At 47.4% G+C, this 15,411-nt stretch overlaps 1 protein-coding gene across 1 annotated transcript in view; it reads right to left on the bottom strand.

The window, feature by feature from the left end:
* Positions 1 to 10,702: 10,702 nt before the first annotated feature.
* Positions 10,703 to 15,411, bottom strand: part of PSMD1 (proteasome 26S subunit, non-ATPase 1) — a 75,584-nt gene continuing 70,875 nt past the window's right edge. The window contains exons 23-25 of the mRNA XM_040612906.1: positions 13,752 to 13,898; positions 11,745 to 11,899; positions 10,703 to 10,910 (exon numbers count right to left, since the gene is read on the bottom strand). Of these exons, the coding sequence (XP_040468840.1) occupies positions 11,753 to 11,899; positions 13,752 to 13,898 (294 nt within the window). The 3' untranslated portion in view covers positions 10,703 to 10,910; positions 11,745 to 11,752. The remainder of the gene's footprint in view (positions 10,911 to 11,744; positions 11,900 to 13,751; positions 13,899 to 15,411) is intronic.

The raw sequence follows: 15,411 nt of genomic DNA, 5'->3' as shown, positions 1-15,411 counted from the left end.
GCCCCTTATTGAGACTTTGTCCCATTTTAATTAACGGTGGTGTTAATAAACCTCTTGCCATTAACACCAAGTTTCTAGCAAGCATTGGCTAGACACAGCAAAACAACACTGTGTCACCAGTGGTGTCCTGCCTGGGGTTTCAGGCTCACCCCATGCAGCCTTGTGTCCCACCACGGACACCTAAGATGACCCATGTTCTCTGCATGTCCCACAAGCAGGCACAAAGCACCATCTTTCTTCCTTTGAAAGGCTGCTGAAGCAGGCAGCTGGAAATGAATGCAGAGATTTGCATCAGCCCCCCCCACACACACATTCTACCTTTAAGAACCTCACAAAACCCAGAAGCTCATCTCACCAGCCAGCTCTGAGGCACTGCTTTTCACTGAGACCATTTCCCAGCCAAACATTAACCTTCCAACACCAGCACAGGTGAATACAGTTCGAGGTACAACCTTCCCTTGGCTTGTGACCTAAGGGTATACTCCTTATGAAATAAAAAGAAAAAATAATTAAGGAATAGGAAAAAAAAAAAAAAATCACCCTTGAATATTTTTGCCAGATCTAAAACTATCAGCTTGATAGGTTAAATGTTTGGAAAGAGTGGGGTGACGGGAAGCAGAGTTACAGCAGTAGTGAGCAGGCACGCTCTGTCCATAACCCATGGGAGTTATTTCAGCACTGCTCTGTGGCCAGCCAGTGCTCAGTTGGTAAATGTGAATAAAATAGCAGCAGACTTCTGCTCTTGGGGAAAGGAAAGGAAGATGTTAAATATCTTATGAAGGGCAGAAGCAGCCTTGACAAACCCATGCCCCCTCCCATGTCTTGTTTCTTCAAATTATGGTTGTTCACAGTAAGGGACAGAGCAGTGGTTTGAGCCAGTGTTGTGCCAAACCACCTGGTTTTTACTTACCTGCATTTCATGTGATGGGTGAAAAGGTACCAGGAACAGGTCACTTAATCCATCACCTCTGTCCGTGCCCTTGAAAACATCTCATTCCCAGCTCAATGTGCTTGGGAGACATTCTCAGTTAAAGAAATCCTGCTAGGGAAGGAGTTTCTCCATGAAATCAGAAGAAACCTCACCAGTTTTGTTCAGGTTCCCTCCTGCCCCAGCACTGCCAGTAAGAACATCAAAACAGGTGAGGGCAAAAGGACAGAAAAACATTCCTGAAACCCCAGCGATGATCCTGCCACTCTCTGCGCATTGCAAGGGCACTGTGGTTTGCATCATGGTGCCCTGCCATGTGTTGCTTGAAGACCACACAAGCCCAGGACAGAGTTGTCCTGTCACACCTGTCAGCGTGTCCTGCTGCAAACCAGAAGGACCTACGTAGAGGAGGTTGGCTGCTTGTCCAGGGTCGTTGCAAGCAGAAAGGGAACATGTTGGATGAACAAAGAGTACTAAATTCAGGCTTGAGGTTTTGTGATGAAGGAATTGGTCAGGACCATGGGCAGCATTTGTTCTGGAAGAGAAGCTGACCACCCAACACTTTGTGCAATGCTTGCCTTTGCCACCTTCCCTTGAGCAGATGCATTGCTATCAAACCTCGGCCTCATGCACAGGGGCATCCTTTCTTGATCAAATGCTCTAGATACTCCCTGCTTTGCTATATCCCTGGATTTATTTGTGCTGAGAATTCCAGATGGTGCAAAAACATCTGAACCGTGGCAAAACCACAGCAGCTCAAAGGACCGCTATGCTTCCAGGGTTTGCCACTGCATCACTGTTCAAAGATAAAAATAGGTGTGCCTCCTTTATTTATTTAAAAAAATAGATGCTGTGTGCTGCAGACGAATTTCTGTAGCCTTGTGGCTTCTTGGAGGCTGTTGATAGCCTGGAGTTTGGTTCAAAGATATTCCTAGGAAACACACTATAAGTCTTAGAAAGCACTCAGCAGTGCCTGGAAAGCAGCCTTCAATTTCTGGAAAACAATGGAAAATTGCTAGAAAGTATTGGGAAATTTTCAGGAAGTGCTGTGCAGTCCCTGGAAAACACTTGGCTATTTATAAAAATGGCTTTATCATTTCTAGAAAGGACCTGAAGATTCCTAGAAAACAGCAGGAAAGGCCTAGCAAGCACTGGAAGAAAAGCATGTGAAAGCCAGCTGGAATTGCTAGGAAGCACATCAAACTCTTTTCAGAAAGCACCCTGGAATTCCAGCCCATAATCCCTACAAAGTTCTCTGCAGTTCCTAGGAAGAACAAAGATATTCCTGGAAAGCACGAAGAAATTCCCAGAAAGTAAGGCAAAATTCCTAGAGCCCAATCTGAATTCCTAGAAAGTTGTGGAAGATTCCTAGAAAGCACATTGAAAACCCACAGAAAGTACACTGAGATTTCTAGAAAGCCAATAAACATTTTTAGAAAGCACCCGGGAATTCCTAGGAAGTGACAGGAAATTCCCACTTTAAGCATTCAGTTCTGCTTTTATTGCTCACCGTGAGTGTGACAATTCGCATTCAAATTAACTCTGTAGTTACTGCATGTGCTGTTAAGTGGTCAGGTAGGTACATGATTGAGCTGGCAATTGGAATTCTGGATTTGACAATTGTATACTAAAAACCGAAATTTTATGTATATAAACAGGCATAACATTTATGTACATGAAACTTCTTCACTTGATCCATATATAGATACCTAGATATCTATCTGCAGTGTATACCTAGTATTTGTAGAGTATGTCTACATATGTTTCCTCTTTCTGTTGCATACACTTCTACAGAGATCTCACAGTAGCAAACCTCAAATCTTAGTGTCAAGTTTTACCATGCCAGAGCTTATCAGGCATGTAGTCCATCCCCGGTGGGGGAAGGATTGAGTTCCTCGGCCGTTGGTAGCCTCTTTGCTGCTGCTGTGTGGGCAGCCTTCTTGGCTCCTTTCTTGCTCCAGCTGAAGGAAGGAGATGGGGCTGTGAACTCCTCCTGTTTGTCACCTGTCCCTCTAATTTTTTTAAGACCCTCTTAGATAGTGGTCCCGTGGTTTTGAAGCAGACCAGCTGCAGCTGCCCTCCTTCTCTGTAAAGGCAGCTGCACTGTCCTCTGTGTTCCCTCTCTGCTACTTTGCCTTGGTGATGATCAAGCACTGCCCATGGGGAAAGAGGGATTTATGCTGATTTTCTCCTTTTCCCATCTTCAGGATGATGGGAAAAAAGCCAGCATCCAGCTGGCCTTCTCCACTGAGTGCCAAACAAGACTGACATCATGCCCTGGCCAGGATGGTGAGAAGGGCTGTGTGGCATCTGGGCTTTGCTCAATCATACTTTTTCTTTTTCTCCTCCTACCCCTGCAGAAGTCCTCTTCCGGCAGGCAGGCAAGGCTGCTGTGCACACACTGCCTTGCACAGGTGTTGCTCCTAGGGCACTCGGGCAGAGACACCTTTGCAGGGAGGTGCCACCCTGGGGTGAACACCAACCTGCTGGCCAGCACCTGGGGTAAGGTCAGGAAGACGCAAAGCTTGTGCCTCAAACCTGAAATGGAGGACTCCACTGCCCTGTGTGTCTAAGGAAGGACATTCATCATTGCTTGGGGCATGAACCCAGCTCCATGGTTTAGGTTTTCCTTGGGGCAGGTGTCACCACCACCTCTCCTGGGGGGTTGAGCATTTCTGTGGCTGGGCCATTAACTGCCAGCTGCAGATCCCAGACTGGATCATAACATGTTCCTTGACTTAAAAAAAGAGGGCTATTCTCTGTGCCCAAGTGGAAAATTTTGCAGGAAATGTCTTCTTGGAGTAGCCTTTCCAAGTGGTTCCATTAAAAATAAAAGCAAGCAGGCAAGAGAGGAATGTTTTTCAAAGCTTAAATTATCCTGTTATTTTCCAAGTCAGACTTCAGCTTTTAGTTGCCAAAAAAGATTTTGGTTTGGATTTTCAAGGAATATGTTGAAGGACCATTTAGGCGATACATAAATAAAAACTCATTTGAGTTTTTAGTTGGTGACAGATTATTATTGCTTGGGTTGAAGCATGGACTGGCCCCTGCTGGGACAGACTGGGGGGCACAAGGGTTTGCTTGGACCAACATACTGCACTTGGGCAGGGCACTTGCCCAGCAGTTCAGGTGCTGCTCACATACCGAATTACACAGCAATGCGTCCCCAGGGCCCTCTGCAAGGAAAACCAAGGCAATGGAACTGCGATACTTCTCTGCTCTCCCCAGCATCAGGCTACGCAGGGAGGGGAGACTGGCTGGTGGGTCCCCAAAAAGCTCCTTTCAGCTCCATTGCAAAATGGCAAAGGAGGGTCCCAGGCACCTTGCAGCCCAGCTTCAAAGGAGGCAGAGCTTTCTTCTTCCAGCAGGACTTTGCAGATGAGGACAGAAGCATCCAAGGCTCGACCTATTGCCTTGCAATGTCAGTCCCCCATGTCCCTCAAATGCCCACCTGGAGGGCAGACACTGCTTTCTCCAACATCTGCAAAACCTTCTTGCTGCTGCCACCACTTTGGTACAGGCTGGCCAAAGCCCAGCCCAGGCTGGAGAAAGAAGGGAATCTTCCAGCACTTTCTCTGCTCCACTATCCTAACAGATTAGCAGTTGGTACCTTTCCAGCTGTGGCAGAGATCACTCTTCAGGGATCCCTGCAGGGACAAAGCTGACAGCCAGGGGAAACTGTGGGGCTGGGGGTGCCTCAGGGGATGGTGGCAGCTCAGTGCCCCAGGCCCAAAGGGGCCCCAGCTGAGCTTTCTGGCATGTGCTCATCTAAGACATGCATCATTGGGCCCCCAACCATGGTGAACACCAGTGTGTGAGAGGGCCTGACTTGCAGTAACAGCAAGGCTTTCCAGCCAAAAACGGCAGGGGGCTGGGAAGAACAAAGAGCAAGAGATACCCTGTTAAAAAAAAATAACATGGAAAAAGTAGTCTTGGAACAGGGTGCACAGAAACAGCAGGACAGTCCGCTTCATCACCAGGAGAAACATCTCCAGTTCCAGTGAGAGCCTCAGGGAGCCTCATCACATGGGTGCAGCTTCGATGCTGCCACCAACACAGACTGATGGCAGCTCTGTCCTGTGTGACTAACACACACTGATGGTTACCTGCCCCATCACTTGGGGACAAATTGCAAAACCTCCAGACCTGCAAGAGGAGCAAGCAGCAGGTTTCATCTATGAATGAGCCCAGAAACTCTGCTATCCCATGCATGTGTGTCCAGCAAGTTATTTTCATCTGTTTCTTGTTCACGCCTGAACCCCAGATTTCATGCTTAAGCTAAAACCAGAAAAGATCTCTGTCTGAAGTAAACAGAATTTGCCCAGCCCTACAGGAGCTATCTCTCAGCTTTTCCTCTGGGAGGACATGGTGGAGAAACAAAAAGTTAATCTATCTTGGTTCTCATTGACATGGAATAGAGAAAAACAATTAAATGGGAGAGCCAGCCTAAATCTGAGAACAAAGGCACTGCACCAATATTTCAGGTCTTTTTCCTTCACACTGAAGGGGAAAAAGTTGCTCCATGCTTCATCCCTTGCAGGTTATCTCTGGAGGAACAATGTCCCCATAATTTGTGCTGACAATTAACCTCGTCTGTGCAGCAATTCTTCCCTGGGTCACCGGAGCAGCTATTTATACCCTTGGCCAGGGATGCCGTTGCCACCGAACGACTGCCCTTCCCCTTGGCCAGCCCTTCCCCAAGGCAGCAGGCAGCAAGTCCCAGGGTGTTCCCCCGTGCACCCTGCCCTGCTTGCCAGGACCTGCTTCTCCTGGACCCTTGCAGTGTAGACCCTCCACTGCCCATCTTCTGCACGTGCTTTACAAACACAAAAAAAACCTACAGACATACCTGTTGCTTAAACACACATGTACACTGATGTCAGGCAGCAGGTCAGGACGTCTGGGGTTATGGTCTCCAGGACCTCCGATTAGCTGATCTCCATAGGACTTGGGCAGAAACAGGATTTGCCTCGAGTCACCTCTCTGCAACATGTGGGTAACGCTGATTCCCCCGTGTGCTGGGAGAGACACCGATGGCTCACCCGAGTACCTTCACAGTACTTCTGAGCAAAAAAGCAGAATTTTAGTTCTGCAGCCAATGCCAGGAACTGGACTACCGACTCAAAACAAAGCTCCAGACCTGGGCTGCTGCCAGCTGGACCATTTGCCCACACAGAGCAGGATTTCAGAGGCCAAGTCAAACCAGTCCCGAGCTGGACCCCAGCAGCAGGGGCTGGAGCAGCTTCTCCTCCCCAAGGCACTGAGCATGGGCCAGCCCAATCCCACCAGTGCTGGAGAAACACATTGAACCAGGTCTGCCAAAATCTGTTGTCTTCACTGAGGGAGCAAAGACCCTTTCTCCCACGTGAAGCCACCCTGGGGAAAGATCAGCACCCTTGGGTGAAGGCCTTCAGGGCCCACTGGTCTTACTAGAAGTTGCAAGCAAATACTACAAGCCTTGCATTGTCTTGCAGTGTCTGTGCTCCCCACCTTCTCCATCCTGCCACCGCTGCCGGGTTAAGGTGGGCTCAGATCTGGGCTGAAAACCCAACCCATCACCAGCGCCGAGAGCAGCAGGCAAGGGAAGAGCCTGGGGCAGGCTGGGGTCTGTCAGGGGTGAGGGTGGGGTCTCTCCAGCCTCCAGGATGCAGGGAGATAAACAGCCAGCACCATCATCATTATCAGCAGTGCCCAACCTTAACTTGAATGGTGAAGAGGAAGAACTTTGCCTGGACCTGGAAGGAAAGGGAGAGATAGGGAGGGCGGCACTGCTGTGATGGGGTGAGGTGGGAGGACCAGACCTACTGAGTGCCTGCCAGGGCAGAGGAGCAGTGCCAGGGGGCTGTCGGCCCCCTCCTTGAAGACTCCTCACTGTGGGAGCTTTACCTCCAACATCTTCATCCCTGCTTCAATCCCCATTGCGGTGCCAAGTAGGGGGCTTGCACCTGAGTTAATGTGTGGGAAGGGGAGACCGAGGACATGTCCAAGGCCTCCAGCATGGACTCTGGGATCTGTCAGAAGCAGCATGGTTTGGAAGTGATTTATTTCTCACCAGGGTTAAGGGAGAGTCAGGAGGGACAGAAGCATGCTTCCTGCCACCCCGGCTTCTCCCTCTGGCAAACCCAGGACCATTAGGTCCAATTAGCCCCTGGCAAACAACCCAGGGGTGGGTCCCTCCACAGCATCCCAGACAGGGCCAGAAGAGCAGCACTTCCTAAGAAATCAGTGTTAATGAGTCACTGCGGCTAAATAACATTTAAAGCAGCAGTGAAGCCTTCCAGGCTCCCTCCCTTCTCCAAACCGGAGATCAGAAAGTCAGCGGTGGCCTCTCGTGCCCCACTGAGCACTGAGACAGTCCCACAGTTACCGGCCCCATCTGTCCCCAGGGAAACTGGTTCAACGCCTTGGCATGGGGGCAGGATCCAGCCCAGAAGCCTTTCCAGAGTCTTGGAAGGTTTTCTACATCACCTTTCCAGATTTCTGGAGGTTTCCTGGCCATTCCTTGGAATTTTTTCTAGTCTTTGTAGAGGTTTTCTTCTGTATCTCCACAACATGTCTAGATTCTTCCTAGAGGTTTACTTGGACTCTCCTGGGGCTGTTACAGCCTCTTTGCATTTTTTTTTTTTTTTTTTTTTTACAGTCACAGGCTGGCCATTTCCAAATTTCCCAAGTGGCACCCTGGCAATTGAGCAGAGCTCAGCACCTCAACCAAGTGCTGTGCACCACCTCAGGTGGTCACAGAGCAGCATCCTCAGAAGCCCGATTAGTAAACTGAAGAAGTATGTAGAGATTAGGAGGAAAAAAACCCGTCACGTGTATGGGATCATTCTATAGTCAGGACACATTGTTTTGTACCACAAACTCTCAAACACACCCCACAGGAGGACCTCTTGTCCTTGTGTTCTCTGGAGTCTTTCAAGCAGCGTCCCTTGAGTGAAACCAGCCTGAGCTAGACGCGTGTCTCGCAGAGGCACAGGACCAGCAGCCTCCCAAGCTGTGGTGTGGGTGGAAGAGGTTTCATCCTGCATGAAGTTATGAGGCCTGAGCACACGAAGCTGAGGGGCTGCCCACTGCGCGGGAAGGTGGGAAGGACCTGGGCACTCCACAGCAGGGTAGGCTCCGATGGCAGAGCTCAGCTGGGAAAGTCCCCAAAAGGGAAATCCCACCTACCAACACCAAATGCATGAACAACCAACAAGGCACTCGCTGCATGCACAGCCTTCTCTCTGGCGAGAGCTGCGAACAGGCTGAACCCCCCGGAAGCTACTCACCATGTGTACACCAGCCAAGAGAGGAGCCACTTCTCTGTCACCAGCCCTCCAGCAAAAGGTCGATTTGCACTTGCTAGAAAACGCTCATGGTTGCTCTGCCTGGAGGAGCGGCATGTCTTCCCCTGAGCACTATCCCACCGAGCTGCCCCTTCCCACTCAGCCCACAGCCACTCAGATCTGCGGTGTGGCCGTCACCTCTCCTCCTTCACACTGCTCATCATTTGCTTCACCCTTCAACCAGCAGCCACCTCTATCCCTGCTCCTCCAGCGCCACTCCCCCCTCCCCTCAACTCCTGTCCAGGACATTCTCCCAAGCAGGAAAACGTGAAGCAGCCATAGGAGAAAGCCAAGACAGCGAGTGCTTTTCTGCATCTGTGTTATCAATCTTGAACCACACAGTTTCCATGTGTGTTTACATAGTGGAGAAAAAGCGCAGCGAGCAGCAGAGCCAGGGAAGTGAGGACAGGCCAATTCCCAATGCCCCTCCTGATGTCCCCAGCTTGGCATACGTGGCCTTTTTTTTCCACAGCCACAAAAAGCTCCTCTAAAAATCTGTCTGTCCAAGTGTAACCTTACCATGTGGCCCCAGAGTAGCAGCTTGGGGCTATGTCACTTTTTTACATTTGCTTGTACCAAGGGAGCTCTGGAAAACATCACTGCCAGAGGCAGGAGTGGTATTACAAGCACAAGAAAATCATTCCGCACAAGAATCAAGTCTCTGGATGGTGCCCCAGGCAGTACATGGCTCAGCGGGAACTGCCCTGTGCATACACATTTACACAGCCACACTGAGAACCAAACCTGTAACAAGCACCAGGAATATACCAGCTACATTGAAACGTCTGTTGTAGTATGAAAGGCTCAGCAAAAACTCCTGTGAATAGAAGCAGACTGCTCACAGCTTGGCCAAAGCACGAAAACGGGACTTTTGGTCCTTCTGAGCCAGTTATTCCCAGCATTTGTACTCGGACTTTAGGAATCTCCCAGCAGTATCTGGCCACCTGGCAGGTTGCTGAATGACCTGAAATGAGGTTTTTTTTTCTCCTCCCAATGTCCTCCCCTCTACACAGTATTTTGTAAGACGACACAAAGCATTACTAACAAATTACCTGAAAAACACCACGTTCCATGCTGGTTGGCATCCACAGAACACGCAGGAGTAAGGGGTACAGGTACCTCCTCAAAGAGAAGGGATTATAGCACTAAAAAGACTCACACAATGTACATTTGTCCAGCTCCTGTTTCTTGCACCACACCACCAGGTCTCTCACTTTGAATGACTATGGGATAGGAGCAGTGATTCACTGTTTCCAGTTTTACTGACAGTAATGCCATTTGTAGCTGTCTCAGGTTCATGCTTGGCTCTGCTCCATGGGAGAACAGATCTGTATCACGCTGAGAACTTCGAGCTCTGACCAGCACCATTACTGAGACAACATTTCAACTTCAGAGACTTCTGACTGAAGCCTAGGACTCAAAATTGGCTTTCAGTCCCATACCTCTGCTCTGTATTGCTTAAGCTTTGCAAAGAACAAAAGCAGACTATTCTATCGCTATAGTAACATTAACCAAAATAAACCATCTGCTGGAAAAGCTCCCAGGCACTACATGCAAGACTTGTCATCCATTATTACGGATGCACATAAGCTTATGGTATGTTCACATAGAGCAAAATATTCCCAACATACATACAATAAAACCCTCATTCCATTTAAATGCTGCTTCAACGGGAGCTTTGCCCAGCATTTGGCTTACAACTGACCAGGGCTAGAATCTATGGTTCACCTGTGACTCACTCTTTGAAGCGTTACAGCCCAACAGGTAAAGGGCTGGCTGGACAGCTAATGACCGAGCAGCATTCCTTCCTTCGGACTGCTGCTCATTCCATACCCCTGACTGTAAATTCCCCCCTTGGCTAATGATGCACATCAGTGTAACAACAGGCATGTCTGGATTCACCCCATCTAGGCCTGTAATGCATTTCTAGCTGCCTGCTCACATCAGCTACTATGCTCGTACTTGGTTGAAGCAGTGAAAGCACATGGGGGGGGGGGGGGGGGAAGGATTCTGTTAAACAAGGAAACACATGCCCCCGTTTCTCCATCACTAACACCCAGAGCCCTCCTGTCAAGCCCCGCACTGTCACACAAATACCAGGGTAGAGCAATGGGTTGTGCACAACGATCAGTGCAAAGTCAGTACCACAGAGGTAATCTGGAAGCAGATCTCATCTGGAAAGCTGCTGGCAAGTAGAGACCTGCCCTCTCTGTAGCACCAAGTGCTATGGCTGGGCCAGATTGGAGTTGGTGACCTTGCTCAGCCCAAACGAGCGCTAGAGAAAGCAAATGTGCACAGATCCAAACAACTCTACATAGGAGCAGAGTCAGTCAAGTTGCACTGAAGGAAGGTGCACAACTTAGGTCTAGTTTTTTCAGCAAGTGGAAGACAGGGTTGTTAGTCTTCCCTTTCTTTTTTTTTTTAAAGAAGCAGGTTTTCTGTCAAGAGTTTTTAATATATTTATTTGAAAACAAGGTTTTGTGAAAGAGTACACTAAATAGCATATATCTGTTCTTCAGCCATAAAACACGGACTATCAGCTTTAGCTCAGCACAGATTGGGGCTGCATGCACTGAACAGCAGATCTTGATAGGAAGGTCTTCATGTCTGTCTTTCTGATATCAAGCATAGTGTCTTCTTTAGAGGACATGATCCTGGAGGAGGGGGAAGAGAGAAACCAGAAAAGCAAATGTATTTAACTAAAGCTTCTTGTGGTTGGCCCCACACGCTCACCCGAGCCTGCCTCTGACGCAACATTCACAGATTTTAGCAAGGAGTTTGTTTTCCTGCCCATCCACCAATTCAAGTGCATAACCTTTGCTCTTTGGAGTGCTGGGACATGCCAGCCCATATTTGGAAATAAAGCAACTGGGTTTCTGCCTCTCAGTGAGAAACTTGCACATCAGCTCAGGCACTTTAACCAAGGAACCCGAGAACCACACCATTCATCGCCTGGAACAGATCTACAAGTATCCTTATGTCGGGCTCAGAGAGCCCCACAGAGCCCATGTGTCTTTAAAATCTGCTAAGATCTGGTGGGAAGACAAGACAACCCCAGAAAGCAGAGTAGTAGCACTCTTCCGATCAGTCGTGCCTCACTGAGGTCAAGCAGATGACAGCTTTGTTACATAAACCACTTGTCCTTTGGGCCATTTTTCATGAGTTGATTACTCACAGCTCAGCTGTTGCCTGTGACCCCACGCACTGCTGTAACTCTGCCCAGCAAGGCTCTACTCAAGGGTAGCTAAGCCTGTGAGATTAAAGACCAGATCCAATACGACTGGGTCAAGCCTGATCTGGAAGAGTGGACTTTTTTTTATTGCTCCCAAGCTCTTCAAACTGGGACAGAGCATGTTTCTGAATCTGGCACAGAAGCCATCAAAGAGCTAAAACAAGAGTGCTGAATGCTGGTAACTGCTTCAGTTGATCCAAAGAGGCCTTTCCCTTCATTTGGATTAATAAAGGTAACTTTGCATGCTATGCTATACCTCAGGTCTTAATCATCAATGTACTCAAAGGGCTCTGGTGGTTCAGGTTCTTGCTCCTCTTCCTCAATCTTCGGACCGTGAGCTGCCACGGGTTCAACCAGCTCCTCCATATCCTCACTGGTGTCCTTCAGAATGATGATGCCTCCAATGGAAAGCTGCAAGACAAGTGCAGTGAGCATTAGAGCAGCTTGCTTCTGCCTCATGGTGGAGTGTTTGTGACCACAAGTGTTCATCCTGAGCCACGTGAAACACCTCAGCAGGAATGAGTTTCAGAGAGCAAAGCATCTGACGCTCACCTGGATCCCTGTCTGGTAAGGGGATGGAACACTCTACCCAGGCTACCTTTTATATTTCCACTATCTAAGTCTAGTTTGATAGAAAATGACATCTGGATACGCAGCTTTACTCCAATCCCAGTCTGCGGTTTTCCACATGAAAGCTAATTGAACCATAATTGCTTTATAAGGCTCATATTTTCAGGGCCACAAAGCTTAGTGAAGCTTCTCTGTGTAGCCGCCTCCCAGGAGGCTATCTGAAACAGACTAATCTGATCACCAGCTTCCACCAACTGATGAATCCTATTAGCAGAACCTTGTAAAACCAAAGGGGAATTAATTACAAAGATCACAGCCAAACATCCTGGCAGACTGAAGCAAATCTGTGCGTCTCCAAGACTGAAACACAAGGTGTGAAGAGGCAGTGCTGTGTCATGCCTGGCCAGGATCGGGGATTTGGTCACAGCAGGATTCCAGGCTATAAACAGCATTTCAAAGAGGCCTTTTACTCTGGCATTCCCCCAAGCAGAGCAAAGGTCCAGAACAGCTCCATTTCAAGAGCCTTGTTGGTTACACACCCTAATCCCAGCAAGAAACTGCACTGTTTTGTTCTCTTCAAAACCTCTTTATGGGGGTTTAAGGCAGGAAGCTGCACTCCTCTCATGAAAGACTCTGCTCTACATTTCATTCCATACATCTCATTTCATACATCTACATTCCAGTGCATGACATGATGCTTACTGGACCACATAGCGGATTTTCCCAATTCAAATACCATTTGAGTCACCTCTTCTTTTTAAAGGGTAGAAACTAAAAAGTCCTTCCACAGCTTTGCCAAAGGAGACACTTTAAAAGGGGACGATGCGCAGAAAATTCTAATGTGCTGACGGAATTCAAGGAAGTCCATTTCTTAAAAACATGACTATTTTCCTAGAAAAAAATATTACTACTTCTGAACAGCATTTTCCCATGCATAGTCCTGCAAAAGAGGGGAGTCAAGGGTATTATTTCTTGAACAAAAATGAAGACCAAAAGAATCTGACTCTGGAGATTTAGAGGTCAGGAGTAAGCTTACCAGCTTTGCAATATATTTGAGCATCTCAGAAAAGTTAGCATTAAGCCCATGGGGTAACTAAGATCCTTTTCATACTCCACCTGACAATCACATGCTATCTTTTTTCTGTGTTAACAGGAGGTGAAGACACTTTTCTAAGGTCAGATGTAACTGAATAGAAAATCTGTTTAATGACAAAATCCCTCCATTTAGGTATAAATCCCGCTGCAGGATAACAAAGCTCCAGCCCAAGCCCTACTGTATTTCAGCGCTTTGACAATAAGCCTGTACAACTTTTCACCCCTTTGTAAAGATCATGGCTTAGTCTATATGTCCCCAGCAATGTCATTAATACAAAAAGTACATCTGACTGGTTTCCACGTTGCAACATTTGATGTATGTAGAAGAGAAAGAAAAATAAAGCAGCATTAGCATGGTGAAAAGGTGTGCAGCAGCTCTGGCTTTCCCGCAACTAGAACTGCATGTCATCATTTGGAGAAAGGGACACTAAAAAGTTAATATGACAACAGTGAAGTTGCAAGTCTGTAACACGTGACAGTGATGCACTAGGTATGAGTGGCATTCTCATGTACATACAGAACTTCTGGGTCCTTACACACAAGCCCAACACTGAGAATGCTCTGTAGCACATACACGGGCTAGGAAGGTGACACTTACTGGTTTGAAAGGCTGGTATCGGCAGCTCTCTGTCATACTGAGAACTTTGAGCTGAGCAGGCATGACTCTGGCTGGGTTGTCCAGAAGCTGGAAGTTGGGTTCAGGCTCTTTCTTCTTTTCTTTTTCATCCTTCTTTTCAGTCTCATCCTGTGGAGGAGGAAAAGAACATCAACATGATTTTAACAGCAATCTCTAACTCTTTCTCAGTTCAGGAGGGTAAGGTACAACCAGGCAGCAACTCAAGGGTGTGGTGAGAAACCACTCTTCTGCCAAGGAACAAGCCAACGTGTATCTACCACAGTATCTAGCACAGGCAACGCCAGTATAAATCTAAGCGCTCTCATCAAGGCAATGCCTCAGTCGACTGCAGGTGAAAGTAACTTCAATGAGAGGTGGTAGTGAACAATCTACCTCTCGCTCCCCTTTCTAATACTTTTCCTGTAAAATCACTCACCGCTTTTTGTTCACAGCTGAAGACTCTTTAATATTGTTAATGAGCACGTGAAAATTGCCAAAAGCTGCCCTTGTATCTTCACAGCTATAAAGCTGTCACTGACATTTCATGCTACTGGTATTGACAGCCACTCAACCAAAATGACTTGACCTCAGTGACTCCCTAAGGAATTGCAGTTAAGCCCTCCTTTACCCAATGACTCAGCAGCTAGAGGCAAAAGCTCAGAAGGAAAAAACACAGCATCCTTTGCATACTTAAGAACATGAATCATGTTTTCCCTCTTGCTCAGGAACATCGGAGTTGCAAACAAAAAAGACTGCAGAAATGATGGAAACAACCAATAGGAAATGATCAGGAACACCACTAAATGCCTGGCATGTCCTGTAACAGCTGACAAGACTTTCTCTGGCATGGTGACTGCTTGTCACTGTGCAGATCTCTTGGAAGCTGTGGATTGCTAGTCATACAACAGGCATAACAGAAAAACAGGAAAGCAATTGTACCTCTAAAACATTAAAAAAACCAGCAAAACACTCAAACACAGCAGGTGGCAGCAAGATCCCTTTTTGCTATCCTCATTTTTATGCTCAATTCAGCCAGGAAAATTTTTCAGACATCTGGAGTCCACACACACACAGACATGACACACTAATACCTTCTAATGTATCGCTTCCTCTCAACACCTGTACTTAACTGTAAATTGCAGTAATTGCAAAAAACTGTAATTGCAGGAGAACAAGAAACATGAATCCATTCAGCACATTTTGCTTAGTATATAGTGCTGTAAGAATAATTCAAAGAAAAGGCAATGTTTGGTGATGAGAAAACTCTCATAAAGGAAGCAAAAGACAAAAAATAGAGATCCTACCTATGCATGGGATTCATTCTCTGGGCTAACTGGATGAAGTTCAGTGCCTACAACATGGCCACACTTTAGATTTAGGAAGGTTATTTCACACATACACCTTTGATCTTATGCCACACTCCCTTCACATACCACTTGTGTGCCTCTTTTTACAATTAAAGAGGCCAAAAATTCTCTGACCATGCTGCTTTTCTCACAAAGATGTTAAAGTAGATTCAGAAAGGTTTCTACTGGGCTTGTCAGCTTTAGTAAAGCTTTTGACGCAGTTTCCCACAGTGTTCTCCTGGATAAACTAGCTGCTCATGGCTTGGATTGCTGTAGCGTCTTGTGGTGGGTTGACC

Source organism: Falco naumanni, chromosome 13 (genome assembly GCF_017639655.2).
Source record: "Falco naumanni isolate bFalNau1 chromosome 13, bFalNau1.pat, whole genome shotgun sequence".
NCBI lineage: Eukaryota > Metazoa > Chordata > Aves > Falconiformes > Falconidae > Falco > Falco naumanni.
Note: the sequence above shows the minus strand (reverse complement) of the source record. Positions and strands in the feature narration are given on the sequence as shown.